Source organism: Rhinolophus hipposideros, assembly GCF_964194185.1.
Source record: "Rhinolophus hipposideros genome assembly, chromosome: 8".
Classification (NCBI taxonomy): Eukaryota; Metazoa; Chordata; class Mammalia; order Chiroptera; family Rhinolophidae; genus Rhinolophus; species Rhinolophus hipposideros.
Window position 1 is genome coordinate 26,745,347 of NC_138054.1, and position 17,805 is coordinate 26,763,151.

At 38.8% G+C, this 17,805-nt stretch overlaps 1 protein-coding gene across 2 annotated transcripts in view; it reads left to right on the plus strand.

Moving 5' to 3' along the window:
* Positions 1-16,456, plus strand: part of TGFBR3 (transforming growth factor beta receptor 3) — a 194,224-nt gene extending 177,768 nt beyond the window's left edge. The window contains exons 15-17 of one of the 2 annotated variants that reach the window (XM_081057099.1): positions 418-459; positions 2,925-3,032; positions 13,029-16,456. In XM_081057099.1, the coding sequence (XP_080913225.1) occupies positions 418-459; positions 2,925-3,032; positions 13,029-13,147 (269 nt within the window). In that variant the 3' untranslated portion in view covers positions 13,148-16,456. The remainder of the gene's footprint in view (positions 1-417; positions 460-2,924; positions 3,033-13,028) is intronic. The other variant, XM_081057100.1, reaches the window with a different exon arrangement.
* The last annotated feature ends 1,349 nt before the right edge of the window (positions 16,457-17,805 follow it).

Sequence of the window (17,805 nt, forward strand, 5' to 3'; positions counted from 1 at the left end):
GAAGAGTAAAGATATTTAGAAAAACTTGTGTACAGTAAGTTAAAAGAATGTTTTAAAAGTGGAATAATACTAGGAATGCACTGGAGAAACATGGTATTATAGATATCGAATCCTTTTCTAAATAAGTATAAAGGTGTACACACATAAATTGTCAGTCTCAAATTCCTTAAGTTTAGATGTTTGTCTTGAAGTTTTCTTCAAATTGGAGAGCCTGTACACTTGATTGGTAGAGTACGATGCTTATAATTTCCAAGTAATCCATGTTAACAGCATTGATTTCTAAAGAGAATAATTGACAGAATTTTCACAAAGTATTAACAAATAGAAAAGTGTCAGTCTCTGCTGAGATTTTAATGACCTTTTGCTTAAAACTTGATTTCTCTGTGTAATGCATCATGATTTATGTTTTTGTTTCAGGAACAGGTCCAAGCTTTAAGGAACCGAGTCCAATTTCTCCACGTAAGTCTTTATGCAACTATTTCGAAATAGAGCCTCCTGGGCTTTTATAAGAATGAGTTAGTTATGAAGCATTTGCCAGACTTTGAGTTTTGATAAGGAAATTTATGCTCTTGCTCTCCCTCCTCCCTTTGTTTCTCATACTTTCTTTTTCCTTTTGTCTGTCCTTATTTCATTCTCCTCTTTCCCTCTGTACCTTTGCCACTTTTAATGTGAATTTGTTGACTCATTGGTGTGTATGGACATACTGGAAAGGTAGTAACTTTCTTAGTTTTAGAGAGAGAAGTTTGTCATTTGCATACTTATGAGTTGTGACCGGAAGGCATTAACTTACAGCTGTGGGAGTGGTTTGCTGTGATCAGCACTATTACCTCCTCAGAGAAGTAGGCTAAAGGAAAAAGTTGTACCTTCAAGACAATCTCTAACCCAAGGGGTGTTGCAGGGAGAGGACTTGCAAATAAAAAGATGCCAACTACTACAAAAAGATGCATTGGAAAGTATCTGGGCCAATTTCATCACTTTATATGGAAGAAACCTCTGATCCAGAAACATGTACTTGTCCGTGGTTGTAATTGGCAGTGAAGCAGCATTAGAACCTGGGCTTCCTGGCTGTGCACCCAGAGCTCCCCTAAGTGATGTTGCCTTGTGAGGAGAATCTGCTTTTTTTTTTTCTTCAATAAAACTCTCCAGATCAGTCTTCATGGCTGACCTGATCACATGCACGTGACAGTCCGTCTAGAGAATTCATTTATACAAAGCACTTTATAAACCATTCTATTAAGTGTCTTAGTTTAACAATACCACGGAACGGTATGATATTAAGTGTATTATTTTATATATTTATATATTATTTCCTGAATATTATATGTTACTTACATATTAAGTGTATTATTTTATATATTAAGTGTATTATTTTAACAATGTCATGGAACCCAGAAAGAGACACACGGACACATTCTCTTATACTTTCCTAGTCTGATTTTCATAAATGACATCTCTTATCTTTAGAATTTTAGAACGTTTTCACTAAAAGCTTTTAACCATGCCCCACTTTTGGAGCTGTAGGCATAAAAAGGCAATTCATCTTTTAATATTGGTCCTGCAGACTAGATTAAATTAAATTAGGTCAATGGCTTGGTTCATCTTAACCTCCAGAGAGTTCTTTCCAGTTCTTACTTCTTCTAGGGGTCCCCAGCTCTTTTTACAAACTCCTTTTCTTCACACCCCGCCTTCAGCAGGTGAAGTAGTGCTATCCCCATGTTGCACAAGTTAAATGAACACAGCAAAGGGCACAAAGCTAGGAAAGTTGGGACCAGAGCTTGCGAATTTGGATCCCTCCCGAATCTTCACCATGACATACTTTTCCTGAGCCCTTTCAAGTGCTGTGGCTGCTCAAGGGTCACATTTGTCTACAACTGGATCCTTTACGCTGCAGTAAATTGAAAGGCAGAGATTTAATTTGTATAGAGATCAGCTGGAGTTGCTTCTGACTAGACAGGAACATAGAAACAATATTGAAATAATGGGGAGAGCCTACATACATTTATATTATAAAAACAGAGACGTTAGAAAGCTTCGTTCTATCAAATCCCACTCTCCCTTGGAAACTGATTTTGACTTTTTATAAGTGATTCAAAGAAGGTATTTCTCTTAAATGAAAGGAAATGTTCTATTTCTGAGCCTGGAATTAGTTTCAAATATAAAAATCTTTGCCAAACAGAGAAACAATTGGTTCTATTTATATGTTTTGCTGATCATAAAACTAACATCACTGCCCACTGAGAAGTATTTCCGTTCCCCTCATAGAAAGATCACGGTTGGAAAAGTGTTAAAAAGTACATTGTTTTAAATGACACAATATGTAGTTGTTAAGATTGAGGATTTAATATGAGATCAGTGAAATGTTATAATCCACAGGAATAGTTTATCCTTCCTCTGTTTTCTCTTTCTCACCCCTTTCTTCCTTTTATCTTTCATACTTTTAAATGTTCATGAGAACATGTTGGTAAAGTATTTGAAGTGTGTTTTCCGTCTAGTATCTTATTGGAAGAGTTCAATGAATAAGAAGGAATAACTCAGATTTTGATAATGGAAGTTCACCTTATTTTCCCAAGCATCTTAGCCTCTGAATTTTCAAGCTTCTTTACCATTCAAATATAGGTCCTCAGACTAAGACAATGAACCATGGACTTCAGGTTTTACAGTTTACAAAGCTGATTTCTTAGTAAGTTTGTTGCTCAAAATATGGCACACTGAGGGTATCTTGGAAATCTGATAATTTTATTTTTCTTTCGAGAGAAAATTTGCAAGTTACAAATACACAGTATATTTTGCTAGAATTATCTTTTCATCCTCAGACTTTATTAGTCAGTGCTCAGCCTTTCTCACAGTGCTTGTGAAGCAAATATAAAATTGTAATGTATGATGCAGACTCACTTAAAATGTGTTTTGATTTCTCTTCCTTCTAGCAATTTTCCATGGTCTGGACACCCTAACTGTGATGGGCATTGCGTTTGCAGCATTTGTGATTGGAGCCCTCCTCACGGGGGCCTTATGGTACATCTATTCTCACACAGGTTAGTGTGACTGTTAAATAATAGTTGGTGCATATGCTTGTGTGCCTGCCACACGTTGCGTGCCTGTAGATGTTGCGTGAATGAACAGATGAAATAATGAATGAAAGAGAAAGTTCATTCCCATGATTTTCATGTTTACGTATCTGACAAATTGGGGCTTGCAAAAATATAATTTGATTTAATTTAAGCAATTTTAGGAAAGGGATGTGTAAACTATTTACGTTAATTGCAGTTGAGATGTTGGTGAAGTTTAGCTTCTAATAAAGCTATTTTGTGGTTTGGGTTTAATTAAAGAAAGGTAATGTAGACAAACTGGAAATATAAACCATTCCCCCAAAGCTCAAGACTTCAGAATGGGTATATATCTGGGCAGGAAGGGAAAAGGGAAGCCAAGATTTCATTACCACATCTGCCACGGTGCCGAACACTGTCCATCGAGTCTCTAATCAATGGCTGAAACCATAATTTCTTGACCTTTTAAAAATCCATACCATGTCCTCTTTGATAAACATGAAATTCTCGTGTCTTTCTATAATGTTATTTAAATTTTCAAAATACATTTCCATGAATTGTAAACAGAAATGGCAAAACAAACCGTTTTGTTTTCAACTTGCTCTTCCACCCCCCAAATTCTAACGTCACTTCCTCCTACCAACCCGTTCCTGCCAATCCCACCATTGAAATATTCTCGCCTGAGCAGAGGATCCTTTCTGACCCCAGTACAGATGCCAGCCCAGCAATTGGAGTCTATAGTGCAGTGGGGAAGGAACACATGGGCTTCCCTTCTATTGCTTCGTCCTTAGGTTCCTTGTAAACATGGGAAGGAAAGACATGCACTTTGAGGCACATCTAGTGAGCTAGTTGTCTGTTCTTGGAGGCCTGTAGTTTACACAGCAGATCCTTGAGTAGTATTGTTTGGTTCAACTCATTTCATTATAATGTTGATGAGATGCAGTAGTGATATGGTAGGAACTTAACTCTTGTTTATAGCAATTAGCCTGTGATAAAATTGTTTTCAGTATATGTGGTTTTGCTTAAAGTCGCAGAACCTAGAGATGACATTACGTGAGGACTCTACTGTGTACCTAGGTAAACTGTGCTGACTAATCAGTTGGAGGCCCGTGGCAGGCCCAGCCTTTCTGTTTAGAATTTCATTAATTCTCCATTGAATCAATGAATGCCCCATCTTTGGCCTTACCATGGGCCACCCAGTAGCCAAGCTGAAAGGATGCCTGCTGTAAAGGGAAGAGCAGCACGCAAGGGCATTGTGAGAAGTAATATCTTAATCCTCATGAGAATCTTCATTTCAAATACTGCCCCCTCCAATTGAGTTATTTTAGATTATGGCAGAAGGAGAGGAAGGAACCCTTTGGCATCGAGCACGGGAAAGTCACACAACCCAGAGCAAAAGTGTAGGAGAGTTTACTAGTGGGGCTTTGAGTCCTTAATTTATTTTTCCTCATCAGCAACCTGGGAGTGAAGTGGATTTCATGTGTGAGAGAGAAAATAAGACTCTTAAGTGTAGTAATTTTGAGGATATTCAAGTATCTGTGAACCAATTTAGGAATATTCTTCCTCGAACAGTTTATACAAGCACCAGAAGGGACAGCTTTCAGCAAAGTATCATTTTAGAGCAAATAATTTTGTCACAGGAATACTGACATGTTCAGATCTCAGACTAACTGTTCTTTACAGCTTTTTCCAACCTCCTGCACGGCTGTGGGGTTCTAGAGCTGTTAGCAGTTTATGCTGTATATTGGGAATGAACTTGAAAGTACTCCAAGAGGAGGACGCTGTAGCCCAGAGGATTATCTGTGGGCTAGTCACCCGCAGACGCTTCACATATGCCTGCTGAACTATGACTGGCTTTGGTCACAGAGCTACACCCTCAAACCCTGAAAGCTAATCCCAGGCCCTGCAGGTAGGGCCAAGAAGCCAGGTCCAGGCGGAATAAGGCAACCAAATGACACTCACTATTGGAACACACCCCACCGAACTCCCTCTGATAATCGCAGACTCATGTCCACAGCCACACTCACAAACCTGGTAAAAAGCCAAGCCTGGTTTTATGGCATATATTGTTGCTCATTCAGTTCCGAGGTTTATTGTGACTGCTCTCTGCTCTCCCAAACCAGAGACTTAAGGAGGAGTTTTTAAGTTTTGTTAATATAGAAATGGATTTCTAAGTAGATTGAAGAAAAACAAAGCCAAAAATCCTTCCTATGATGGTTTCCAGCAAAATAAATTATGCTGTTTTGGAAGCTAAAAGGCTTACAGACACTGTCATTTGGGCTCTCAACCTGTTAGCACCATATATGATACAGCTTCAAAATAACTTTTTATTAAAAGCTGTAACCTCTGGTTCATTTTAAAGACTGCTCATAAGGAATACCATAAGTGTCATATAAGTATGAAAAAGGCTCATTTCGGGACCCAACGTTAGTTTCCTGTCCAGAACCCCCCCAGTTTCATATCTGGTCAGCTCTCAGCAAGTTTAGATAAAAGAGATCCTAATGCCAGTGAGGAGAGGTGTATACACAAACACTGACTCAATCGGTTCAATTTCCACAAAAATCTAAGCTGTGGAACTCAGACCTTATATGGCATATTTGAAGGTTCAGGCACCATTTGCCTGCATGTCAAAAACAACCCTTAATTTGGATGACTTCCCTTTGATTAGCTGTCCATTCCATCTGCAGCACAGAGCACAAAACCAAGTCACATGTTTGAATTATGGATATCTACTTACGTACCTGGAATGTGTATTAGTGTCAAAGTGCTGGGTCCCCACTTGATCATATGACAGCTTTGGGCACAATAAGGGATGCTTTCTTAAGGCTGTATTAACTCTGTTTGGAAAACTCCATTCCTAAAACTTCCACTCTCCACTAATGATGGTGCACAGAGGAGGGGTAGTCAGATGGAACTGGAACCATCGAATCTTCATGCTCCTGGGAGCCTAGCTAGTTCAGGGGTCCCTAACGACTATTCCGTGAAGGTCCCAAAAGTCATATGCAAAATTATATGTGTTTTTTGTTTGTTTTTTTGTTTTGTTTTGTTTTGTTTTGAGGGGAGAGGGAAAAGCATTTGTTTTTATGTTTTGGTAAGACCTTTTAGCTTTATCATAGTAGTATATACATAGTTTAGAGGCTGAAGTAGTACTACAAGACTTGTTATGAAAAACATGAGTCCCCTGCTGCCCACTCCCTTTTCTTGATCTTCAAAGTACTAATTTTTAATCTCAGGGATATGGACATTAACCCATATTGCTAAATAACATGAGTAAATTTCTACTTCTTGACTTATCAGTTTTAGGCCTTTTCTGTTGACCTCTTATTATGGAAAATGAGAATTTAGTTCTCTTTCACCCCTATGCCTCAATCATATATTCATGCCCTTCTTGTCCTTCTACCCCTACCATCCTCCTAATAGTGAAATTTGCGTTAGATGAGTATTTACTCTTTACATTATTATGACTACCGAAATGTTCATCACAGTCTAGCCATGTAGTTAGTATAATATTGTTTCTCCCGCATGACTTTTTAATTTTCCCTAGAAGTAATAATTGTTTCTCCCCCACTCCCACATTAGCTTAGTTTTCTATATACTTATAACTAATTCGCCTGTTGACTCTCTGCCAGTTGTCTCAATCTTCTCTTAACACATTTAGGGCCTTCTACCAATTCATTTTCTTCAACAAATCTTAACTGGAGCTTTCTGACCTGTTCCTGTCTGAACTGGTTGCCCTCTAAGTTTGGACACTGCTGCCTTCCTACATTCTTTCACCACTATTCTGGGGATTCCCTGCACTTTTGAGTTGAGGATGTCCTGTGTCATGTATCCATGTCTTCCTCCTCCTTGGTTTAAAGGGTATGTAAGATGGAAAGGTTTTTCACACCTTGCAGTCTGACAATATCCTAATTTTATACAAACACTAGGTAGGTAGTTTGGTAAGGTATAGAATTTCAGATTATAAATAATTTTCCTTCAGAATTTTGAAAGCACTCCTCATTGACTTTTTAGCTCTGAAGATTGCTTTTGGGAAATTCAAAGCCATTCAGATTCCTGACCTGTTTGTTCTTTCTGGAAGAAATTTTACAATCATAGTCCTTGATTTAGGTATATTTTTATCCATAATTCTGGGCATTAGTGGAGCCCTTTCAGTCTAGAAACGTCCTTCAGCATTAAGATTTTTTTTTTTTTTTTTTTTAGAATTATCGGGTTTTTTTCCTCACCCCTATTTTCTCTGTTCTCTCATTCTAGAAATCATATTATTTAAAAGTTGAACCTCTTGAATTATCCTCTAATTTTCCTTTCTTTCCTGTCTCCTGTCTTTTTCCTTTCTTTGTTTATTTTCTAGATCTCTTCATCTTTATCTCTCATTTTCCTATTGAGTTTTTAATACTGCCTTCAAAATTTTAAATTCCAAGAAATTTTTTTCTATGAATTAAAAAAAATATATCCTGTTCTTGTCTCATGGGTGCAATATCGTATCTCTCTGAGAATATTATTATAGGATTTTTTAAGAATAAAGAAGTTCTGAGCTTGTGGGTGGGACATATTGATAGTGAACTTCTATTTGGGTGATCTGACTGGGCCTGTTATTCAAGAACTCTTGATAATCACGTCTTTGGATTTTTTTTTCTCTTGAGTTCATCAGGTTTTTTTATAAAACAGGTTTTCCTGTTTCCTTCCTGAAGGGTGTAGGTTTGGCTGTCAGCATTCTGGAGGTCACAGCATTCAACATATAGGTGTTCCTTTAACCTTCCTTTTTCAGTATGGTTCTCTGCCCTCACCTATGCCTCATGTTGATCATTCCCGGAACCCTCAGTTTCATCCTCTTTAGATAGTAAACTTCCTGTCTTCCTCCCGGATGAGGAAGGGCAGGGTCCCAGCTCCATGGAGGAAAGAAGAGGATTTAGAGAGACCTTAGTGCTTCTTATACAGACGTTCAGTCAGCCCCACTGTGTGTATCCCTGTGTTCAGCCTCTCTTGTAGGGGTACCTAATGCCAGCATTTCCTGAGCTGTTAAGGGTTCTGTGTTATAACTTGGTTGTTTCTCAGCTTTTTCTACTGCAGGCTTAGGCTCTCATCTCTTGAATCTGCTAAGTCAGTTACTACTCACCAGCTTCCAGTATTTTATTGCTATTACCACCACTCTGGCTTTCTTTCTTATAGGTTTATGCCTTTTAAAAATCTGTAAATTGTCATTTTGGTGAGATTTTTCCCACAGGCCTATGAGTTGATTGCAATTTTGTACCAATTAATGTCTTTTGATATCCTGATTGTAATTATTTCACAAGGTCACTCCTGTAAATAGACGACCTTTAGTTTAAAGAAGTTTTCAATCAGTTTTTATCAATTTCAAAAATTATCCCTCTCCATTCTCCAAGCTAACAGACATTTCTGTGGCAGACAAAACTCTGTAGGAGGGGTGGGTTAGGTGTTGTTATAATTTATCTTTACTTGCCTTTATGGCCCATGAATATATGCATGCAAAGTTTGATGATAATAAGAGAAGGAAGAAGGGAATAAAGAAGGAAAAGGATTGGGGGCGGGGAGAAACGAGGGGAGGCCACACTCCACATGTATCTGTACAACCTTTATTCTGACAATACAACCTATTGTCAGAAATTGGACTTGAAACTTTAGTTTGTTCAACTGCTAGTCTTATTACCAGATCCAGGTATATTAATTATGTTTCCCTTTAGTAAACAGAGATGATTCCTACATCACTGGGTTATTGGAGGTGAGAGTGCTTACACAGGAAATGTATGTGAAAAGCTTTCTGAACTCCAAAGTCCTACAAAAATATAAGATATTTAAGGTTACTCAGATGTGTAGGCAGAAAGAAAAATCCAAGAGTGGAAGGAACACTATGTTTCACAGAGCAGAATAAAATGCTGAAGTCTTGAATTAGGTGTGCCAGTCCCAATCCCTCGGGCTTCTAGTCAGCAATCCTCGGTTGAACACACCATGTGTTCTTAAAGCACATACCCAGATCTACTTGATCTAGTCAGATGCATCAGGAACAGATGGGAACTCTGGTGTAAAGGTAAAGAGGGCAGGATCCACTCTTCACCCAGGTGCTCAGGTTAAGTTAAAGTAAGATACATACCCACCGAAAACCAAGTGCACATGCAAACCAGTTGGCCATCCTACAGGAATATAGGAAGAACGTGGTAGGCAGGACATGTTGAAAGATTTTAATTCCTGCCTTGGATCATTTTTCCCTTTCCCCATAACTTACAACAACATCTAATCCCCCCACTCCTGCAGAGTTTTGGTTGCAAGAAGAAGGTCTTGTAGCTTGGAGAGTGGGGAGGGACAGTTTTTGAAAATGATAAATAGTGACTGAAAATGTCTCTAAACTAAAGGTTGAGCTTATGAAATAATTACAATTAGGATATCAAGAGATTGAGACATTAATTGGTACGATATTGCAACCACCACATGGGCCTAGAGGAAAATATCTTTGTTTTCTTTCCAGCATCAAGTACTATTAAATCTAAATCACCCTCAGGCATTTGGTTTTCAATTCAATGCTTAAATATCTAAGAAAAAAATTCCATCAATTCCCCCTATAACTAATCCTCATAATCAGCAAGTTATTTTCTCTGTGACCTAAATCCTTATCACTGCCATTTAAACTCATTTCCTCATGTTTTGCCTTCAAGCGAGATAAGGAACAGCTGTCTGTTCCTCTTTGTAATAATCCCCTATGGGCAATATTTGCAAACAGTCTCCTTTGGGCTAAATAATCGATATTCCTCTTACTTTCTTTAAAATTCTTCTGTGTTGTGGTTTCCCCATAGAGCCTCTCCATTGTTATTCACATTTTTCTTAGATCAAGTTTCTTCCTCAGGACCCGCCACCCTAAAAAAACTTGTAGATAAGAGCCCAGTTGTAAAGTAGACCCGCCAAAGGGGTGGCAGGAAATCAGATGGGGACAACTCCATGCCAAGTTAAAGAAATAAAACAAATTATCCCTTAATAATTTTTTTGTTTGTATTTCTAAAATATCTCTGGCAATATCTAGGCTCAGCCACGATAGCTGAGGGGTGGAATTAATCCTTCCACAATAGAAAAGGGTGGAATTAATCCTTTTCCTAACATACCCTCCTCCTGAGTACCCCATGCCTCTTTCCCCTCCTCATTCTCCCTCCTCCCCAAATCTTTCTTCATCAGTGTGGGTTTGAGATTTTAGGAGCAAAGCATGAAGACTGAACACATTTCTGATGCCAAATTTGATATTTCTGAGCAAGGAGCTTTCCTTGAACTCCTTACATTCACTAAGTGGGCTTACTCTACTTAACCCTGAGAATCTTCCCTGCGCACCTTCTGCAGAAGTACACTGGATTGTATTTGTCACCCAAGGGATAGTTTAGAAAAAGACAGTGCTCCAAGAAATCAGAGGTCACTGTGAAGGAGAGCAGAAAACCAAAGGACTCATCTCAGAAAACCCTGGGTTTAAAAAAAAAAAAATTTAAGCAGAAGCACCTGCACATTAAATTTTCTCATGGTGACTTTCTCTGTAGTGCCACTTCCATCTGACAATAAAAAATAAATACTTGACTTTCTCAAAAGGTAAAAGCTTTTTTTAACAACTTGGTTATATTGAGAAATATCACGTCTTGCATGTGAAAATAGCCACGTGCAGAGGTAGAAGAGATAGTCTAAAGAAGGTGTTTTCAACATTTCCAAGCAGATTCTCAGACAAAGATTCTCCTTGGCACATTATCGTCTCAAGTCAATAGGTTATTAGGTTGAAGTTGACTTGTCTACCTTGGTGAAATGTATCGTGCAGTCTCAAGCATTGGGGGCTTCTTTGTTTTATGTGGGGTTTCATTTTGGACCGTATTTTGCATCAGCAGCACAAGAGTTTCCAAAACTCAGGAAGTTAAAGACCTTTGTAATGGGCACTGATTAAAATAAACTGACATGGCAACAAATTATATTTGGCAAGTAGACGTCGGAAAGCAAATATTCAGGCTTCCTGGGCAGGGAGTAGTACTGGCACTTTTCCTGAATGTGAATAATCCAGCACACGTCAAGTTCTGGATGAGAAAGAGTGGTTCACTGTTAATAGATGAGCCAAGGCCATCTTGCTTGAGCTGCTATCAGGCTGAACAAATGAAGCCCAGGTGAGCCAAAGGCCGGGGCAGTGGGGGTGTTGACTTACCTCCTGCTTTCCTGATGTATCCTTTATTTAAATGGGGAAAAGATATATTTGAAATGTGCTTCTCACACAGCCACATTGGTCCTTCTAATTAATAACATGAGGAGCCAGCTGGGTGTGGATCAACATGTGGGTTGTGAGGGGGCTGAATTTTTAAACTATATCACGGGTTGTTCAGGTCTTGGTGTAGGGACATCAGAATAGCTAAGAGATTAGATTTCCCTCTAGAAATAAAACTCCCACTATGAGAAAAGTGAATTCCTGGCAGAAAGTCACTGTGTGGAGGCAAAGTCCCCCACTTTTAATTATATATACACATGACGGGTAGAGGGCAGTGCTGGGGAGGGTCCAAAATATAGATTACTAAAAAAGAAGAGTGAAAATACAGCGTTTCTCTGCTTCTGAAGAATACTGACCCCCAATCTCCCCTTCATCCCACCAACCCCGGAAGAAAAGATAATCAGAAACACAGCAAGGGCCAAATATGCTTGTCGCATGTAAATACCCTGAGGTTGATGCAAAAATGTGTGCTGTAGCTGTAGGGGTCTAAAATGGGTGATAGGGAAGCTGTAACCAGACCCAGGGGCATGAACTGGTTCTACATTTTGCAGAACTGCTTGTTTGGCAGATGCTTTTGAGGGGCCCAGAAAGGGAATGGAAGTTCCTGTACTTGGAGGGCAGAGCCTTTGCTCATGTGTTTTCGACTGATAGCTCTGTATTTTCAGTGCGACAGGAAAGAGGAGACTCATTCATAAACAGACCTGCCCTCTGGGGCTTCCCACGTTGGAGAGGGGTGGGGAGAGACTGCTGACCCAACCTTCATGAAGTTTATACTGGGGCTTTTCAAAGAAGATGCAGTGCTTGTCGTTGGAGAGCCTTGGTCACTTTTCCCCACCTAGAGCCATTTTTGAGGGCTGCCCTGAGGTCAGTTTCACTGAAGAAGGACTTAACTCTAGAGGCGTTTGCAGTGCTAAATGCAAACCATGTGTGTGACCCGGGGTTTCCTCCCTCTCCAAAGCACTACGCATTTGGCAAAGGGAGAGGTTTAGCTCAAATGCAGTGGGCTGTGTAATGAAAAGTGGGATGTTTACTGTGTTAGGAGATACTCACACTGCACCCTACAGTGAGCCCCAAGATGGAAGGGGGCTGTTCCCTCACAGCCTCAGTCCCTGCAACCTCAGTCCCCATATGCGAACAGCTAAACCCCTTCCCCAAAAGATTTTTCTGAGAGCAGGCTCCTCCCACCTTCATTTCTCAGGTAGGTTATGTGCTTGGGGCACAGGGCTCTCTCTGCTGTGCATAGAGTGAAACCTAGGCTTTCCTACCCCCATTTTGAACAGTGCGTTCAGAAAAAGGCCCCTAAACTGCCAATGGTCTCTTATTACAGTTTTAAAGGTCTCACCTCCCAAACCCTACAATGAGAAAAGATGGACACTGTTTCCTGAATACACATACTGGTCAGTTGGATCACACAGTACAGCTGGTGGTGGTTTCTTCCAAGTTTGTAGACACTGAAATCCTGGGGCTTCATCCTGAACTATTAGGGGTCTTAACCATTAAAACTGCCTGTCAGTCAACTAAAAAGAAAAAAAAGAAAGAAAGAAAAAGAAAACACACACACACAAAAACCAGTTCTCATTTTCCCAGGCAGGAAGCTTTAAAAACAAAACATCAACCGAAAGAACTACCTTATGGTATAAGGCCTTCTGCCCATGATTGACAAGAACATCAGATAAAATGGCAAAAGGAAGAATGGTCTTTCCAGGAATGCACACACATAACGAGTTTTTCTTTTCCCCTTTTTTTGTCACCCACAGGGGAGACTGCAGGGAGGCAGCCAGTCCCCACCACCCCGCCGGCCTCGGAGAACAGCAGTGCGGCCCACAGCATCGGCAGCACACAGAGCACGCCCTGCTCCAGCAGCAGCACCGCCTAGCCCGGCCGACCACTGCCAAGGGCAGGCAGGGCCTGGCCGCAAGTGTCCAGACTCCAAGAAGGCTTCATTGTGGTTCCCTTGTAAAGAGAGTGAATTTCAATATAAACATCACCTGTTGTATTCACCCCCCCACCACCACCACCCAGGGCTAACGTAAAGGTGACCCCTGGACTTCTGTAACACACTAGAGTTCATGTGCGAAAGCTAAGGTGGTGGCCTTCTCCACCAGCTCCTCCCAGGCCTGGGGGTTTTCAATGTGAAACACATGCCAGTTTTTAAAATGCTGCTTGGTCCAGGTAAGAACAGCCATAATTTGGGGCCCTGAGTTTTACGCAGACTCAAGGAGTTGGTAAAAGGATAATATCCAGAGAGTAGAACCGGTGAGATATGGCCAAAGATTCTTTTATAACTGAACTCAGATGTAAACTAAGAAATGCTTCATGACTTTGTAAGTGCGTTCCTCCCTGTCTAATTTGCACCTTGGGGATGCACACTTCTCACCTTGTGCCACACCCTGTGGGGGCTGATGTGTCCGCTGGATGGGTGCCGCCCTCAGGGACTATATGCTGACACACATCAAGGCAACATTCCTTTCTTGTGCCCTGGTCCAAAACCCAGTGCTGATTACCTTCTCAGCTTCCTCTTTCTCCCCACGCTAGCACACTGACTGCAAAAATGTCTTAATGCAAATTTTGTTTTTATAGACATAGAGAAATTGAAAACGGCCAAAGTCTGGGACTGCAGATGCGGGCCTGTTTATGACACTGTGTTCTGATAAATTAATGTATAAATTGGGGCAAAATTCAATTGTCAAGTTGAGGAGGAATTTGCTCGGTGATATATGTACCAGTAAAAGCATGTAATATGTCATCTGGCACATTCGTTTTCTCCGTTGAAGAAGAAAAAATTCATTCCCCTTTTAAAAATGCTTGTGCTTTCAGAATTGAAACTTATTCTTAAATATATTTGGGAGAATTAGTGTTTCCTCTAAAAACATGTTAACCTTTTTAATAGACCCTTTTATAAAAACCAAACTCTCATAACATGTAAATGCATGGCAGATCCTATTGGATTCCAGTGGGTTATCTGAACAATGTCACCACTTCTGCCAAGAAAGTGCTGAGATGTGGAAAAGGGCACTCATTTGGATTGCTTTAGTTCTCGTGCCTTAAATATAGCCCAAACTCAAAAAGGATTTGAGATGGAATAATGGAATAATATGATGCCACTTTGTAGCTAAAATAAGCTCAACTGATACCTCTATGTTAAAAAAGAATGCCAAGGGAAACTTTCCGTGCCAAATCATTTACTACTGAGGATAGCTTTATTGCAAATAAATATTATTCTTTGTCTATATTTCCCCCAAACGACTCAGAATTCTACAAATAGAGTAGGCTAGATTCTACCCGCAAATACTCATATTCGTAAGTAAATCTCACTGCCCTTAAAATAAGGAAGTTGTGCCTGGTTCTCTGTAAATGGAACCTTAATGCTAATGACACCAAGACCTAAGGACAGTGTCTACAAGACACTGTAGGTGGAGGCAAATAATCATTCTTACTGAATTATAGACTAGTAGTCTGGTTGATTCGATAGGTATAAACATTCAATCAGGATAATTTTAACCAAAACACATTACTGGAGGGCTAAGATTTCCAAGCTGTCTACGTTGATAATTTTGCATATTTCCACATACAAATCAAGACATGAGATTAGAGAATATTTTTCCTTCAGTTAACTTTTTTTTTTAACATAAAGGTATCATAGTGGAGGACCTAGATTACGCTACCTGTGTTTGAAAATAATGCGCTTTGCCTAACCTTCAGCAGAATGTATTGTTTTAGCATATTCTATGTATAAAAAAGTTTAAAGATGTCTTCAAAGAAGACTAGAGTCTTTAAGTCACTTATAGCTATATTTTACTACAAAAATTTGTGTATAAAGATATATTTAACTGTTTTAGATTTTAAAAAAAAGTTACTCCATATGAAATGTTTAATTTCAGTTACTGTGAATTTTTTTGATCAGTTCTTCGCTTTTTAAAAAACTGTCTCCTTCCTGTTAAAAAGAAAATTAGTTATTAGTTATTAAAAGATCCAGTTCTTAGATGGACAGGGTTAAAACCTTTTGTAATATATTTAAATGTATATTTTTGAGAGAGATGCTACATTGCCAATGATTTTATAAGTAATTTAAAATTAATTTACAAATTTATAGATGCAAACCAAAAGATATTAAAAGAAAAAAGTCAGTTTTATTTGTTTGGGTCTTATTGTCAAAAGTATTATTTAGATCAAGAAATCCATGTTGATGAAACTGGATCCCATGTTAATTGGAGAGTGAATGTCATTAAGTATTTCTGAAATGTTTCTTTAAAAAATGAACATAAAAAAATAGTTTTCTCCCTAGCGTCTTGTCATAGCATTTCCAATTGCTTCATACTTCACAGTTTTAATACAAAATACAAGCTCAACTTTATAACACATTTTGCAAGTTTCTATAAAACTGTTGTTATATTCCAGTTAAATTCTTCTATCTGCAAAGTCTTGCTACTTCTGCAGGCTACAGTCCTGATTCGCAGAGGCCATTTTTGTTTTGTTCCGTTTGATGCTAAAGCTATTGTTGTAATGCTCCAAACTCCAAGGCAGATTGTATAACATCCTATAGCTTTTTACCATGTGGTGTTTACCAGCTGTTACTCTGTATTTTGTAAGTCAGAAATTCCTTCTGTCTAAGCTGTTTCGATAGCGTTTTCTAAACAACAACCAAAAAAATGGTCTTTTCATTATCTGTAATAAGATTGTAAACCCATTTCCTGTGTGTGTTCTGTAGTGGGCATGATTGTGAGTGTGTGTGGGGGCACGTATTTGCGTGCCAGTCTTTTTTGTACTGTAACTACCTCATAATTTGAGTGATGGCTGTACTGCTGGTTATATTAACAGAGCACATTTTGTTGGGTGAATCATGTGTGTGATTTTTTTTTTCCTGTTTGTTTTAGCTGGGGGTTGTTCATGAAACTGACATGGTTTTTCTAAAAAGGACTATTATCAGTTTCCAAATACAATACTTCTCTCTTCTGGTTTTTCCTGAATGAGCCTGATTTTGTTGCTGTTTTTCATCGTCTAGGAGGGTAAAAAGAGTACCCTTAAAATCCCTGTGGCCAGTTTGAACACCCCTATTGTATGTAGTCTTTTATCTGTTCAATGTGTCAGCAATTTTGTGAACATGCTTAGATATATAGTTTTGATAACCACAGTTTTAAGTACTTTATCTGTGCATAATAAAAAGATATATATCAATTATTAATACATGTCTTGTTTCGTCATCATTAAATTCTACCCTCAGGCTGATATAAAATGCTTTTTCATTGTGACTTTCTCCTAAATTTATCTTCTGATACAACTGTGTTGATGAGAGAGGGGAATGGCTAAGAGAATACCCTAGACTCATTAGAGCAGAGGGAAGGGGTAGACAGACTAGAAGGAGAGTGCAGCAAGAGCTGTCACTCTTCTTAGAAGATTGTGGCAGGACATTTAGAGGTGGGTGTCAGCTTTGGAATCACTCCTGGGCTTTCTGTCAATCTCCTAGAGCAAGGAAAGAGAAATAATATGTGTGTTGGATTTACTCTTTTCATTCCCTCCAAATACCCCAATGTAGCTTCCAGAATTCTCTCTCAAGATGGCACTATCATCTTCCTGCTGTCTAAGCCAGAGAAAGTTGGGAATCTAACTTGACTCCTCTTTGGCCCCCACACTCCCAAATTAATAAATCCAAGTGTATTCTATCTTTGGAATATTTCTTTCTCCAAACTCCTACTGCAGTTACCCAGATTCTACTCCTACTGCAGTTACCCAGATTCTGATGCCCATTATCTCTCAAGCTGAATCATTGCAACAGCCTAACTAGTATGTTGACGTCCCAGTTTATTACCCTCTAATTCTTTCTCCACCATGCAGCCAAAGGAATCCTAAAAAGACTCAAATCCCATCACTTCCCAATTTAAAGCCTTTAAATAATTCCTCCATTTGCCTCAGGGTAAAATTCAAACTCCTAAACATGGTTTAAAGAGAATAATCTTCCTACCTTCCCCGCCACTTCTCTCACCTCTCTGGAGCTCAAGTTCTATGTGGCATATAACATCCCCCACCACCGCCACCAATTTATATTATGAAAACAATTGTTTTATTACTAAGGATTAAATTACTATGTTTCCCCCAAAATAAGACCTAGTCAGACAATCAGCTGTAATGTGTCTTTTGGAGCAGAAATTAATACTATTATTAATTATATATAATTATATAATTATATATAATTAATTATAGAATTATATATAATTTAATAAATATATAATTTATAAATATATAATTTAATAAATATAAATTAATTAGTATTATATAAGACTCCGTCTTTTATATTATATTATTATATTAATTATATTAAAGACTCGGTCTTACAGTAAAATATGACAGGGTGTTATATTAATTTTTGCTCCAAAAGATGCACTAGAGCTGATTGTCCAGCTAGGTCTTATTTTCAGGGAATATGTGTTTACAAATCACAGTGTTATATCCCTATCTTCTCCCTTTGCGAGAATTAATGATTTAGATGGTTAGAAACAGACCCACCAGTTATCAAGGCCAGCAGCCCATCCCTCACAC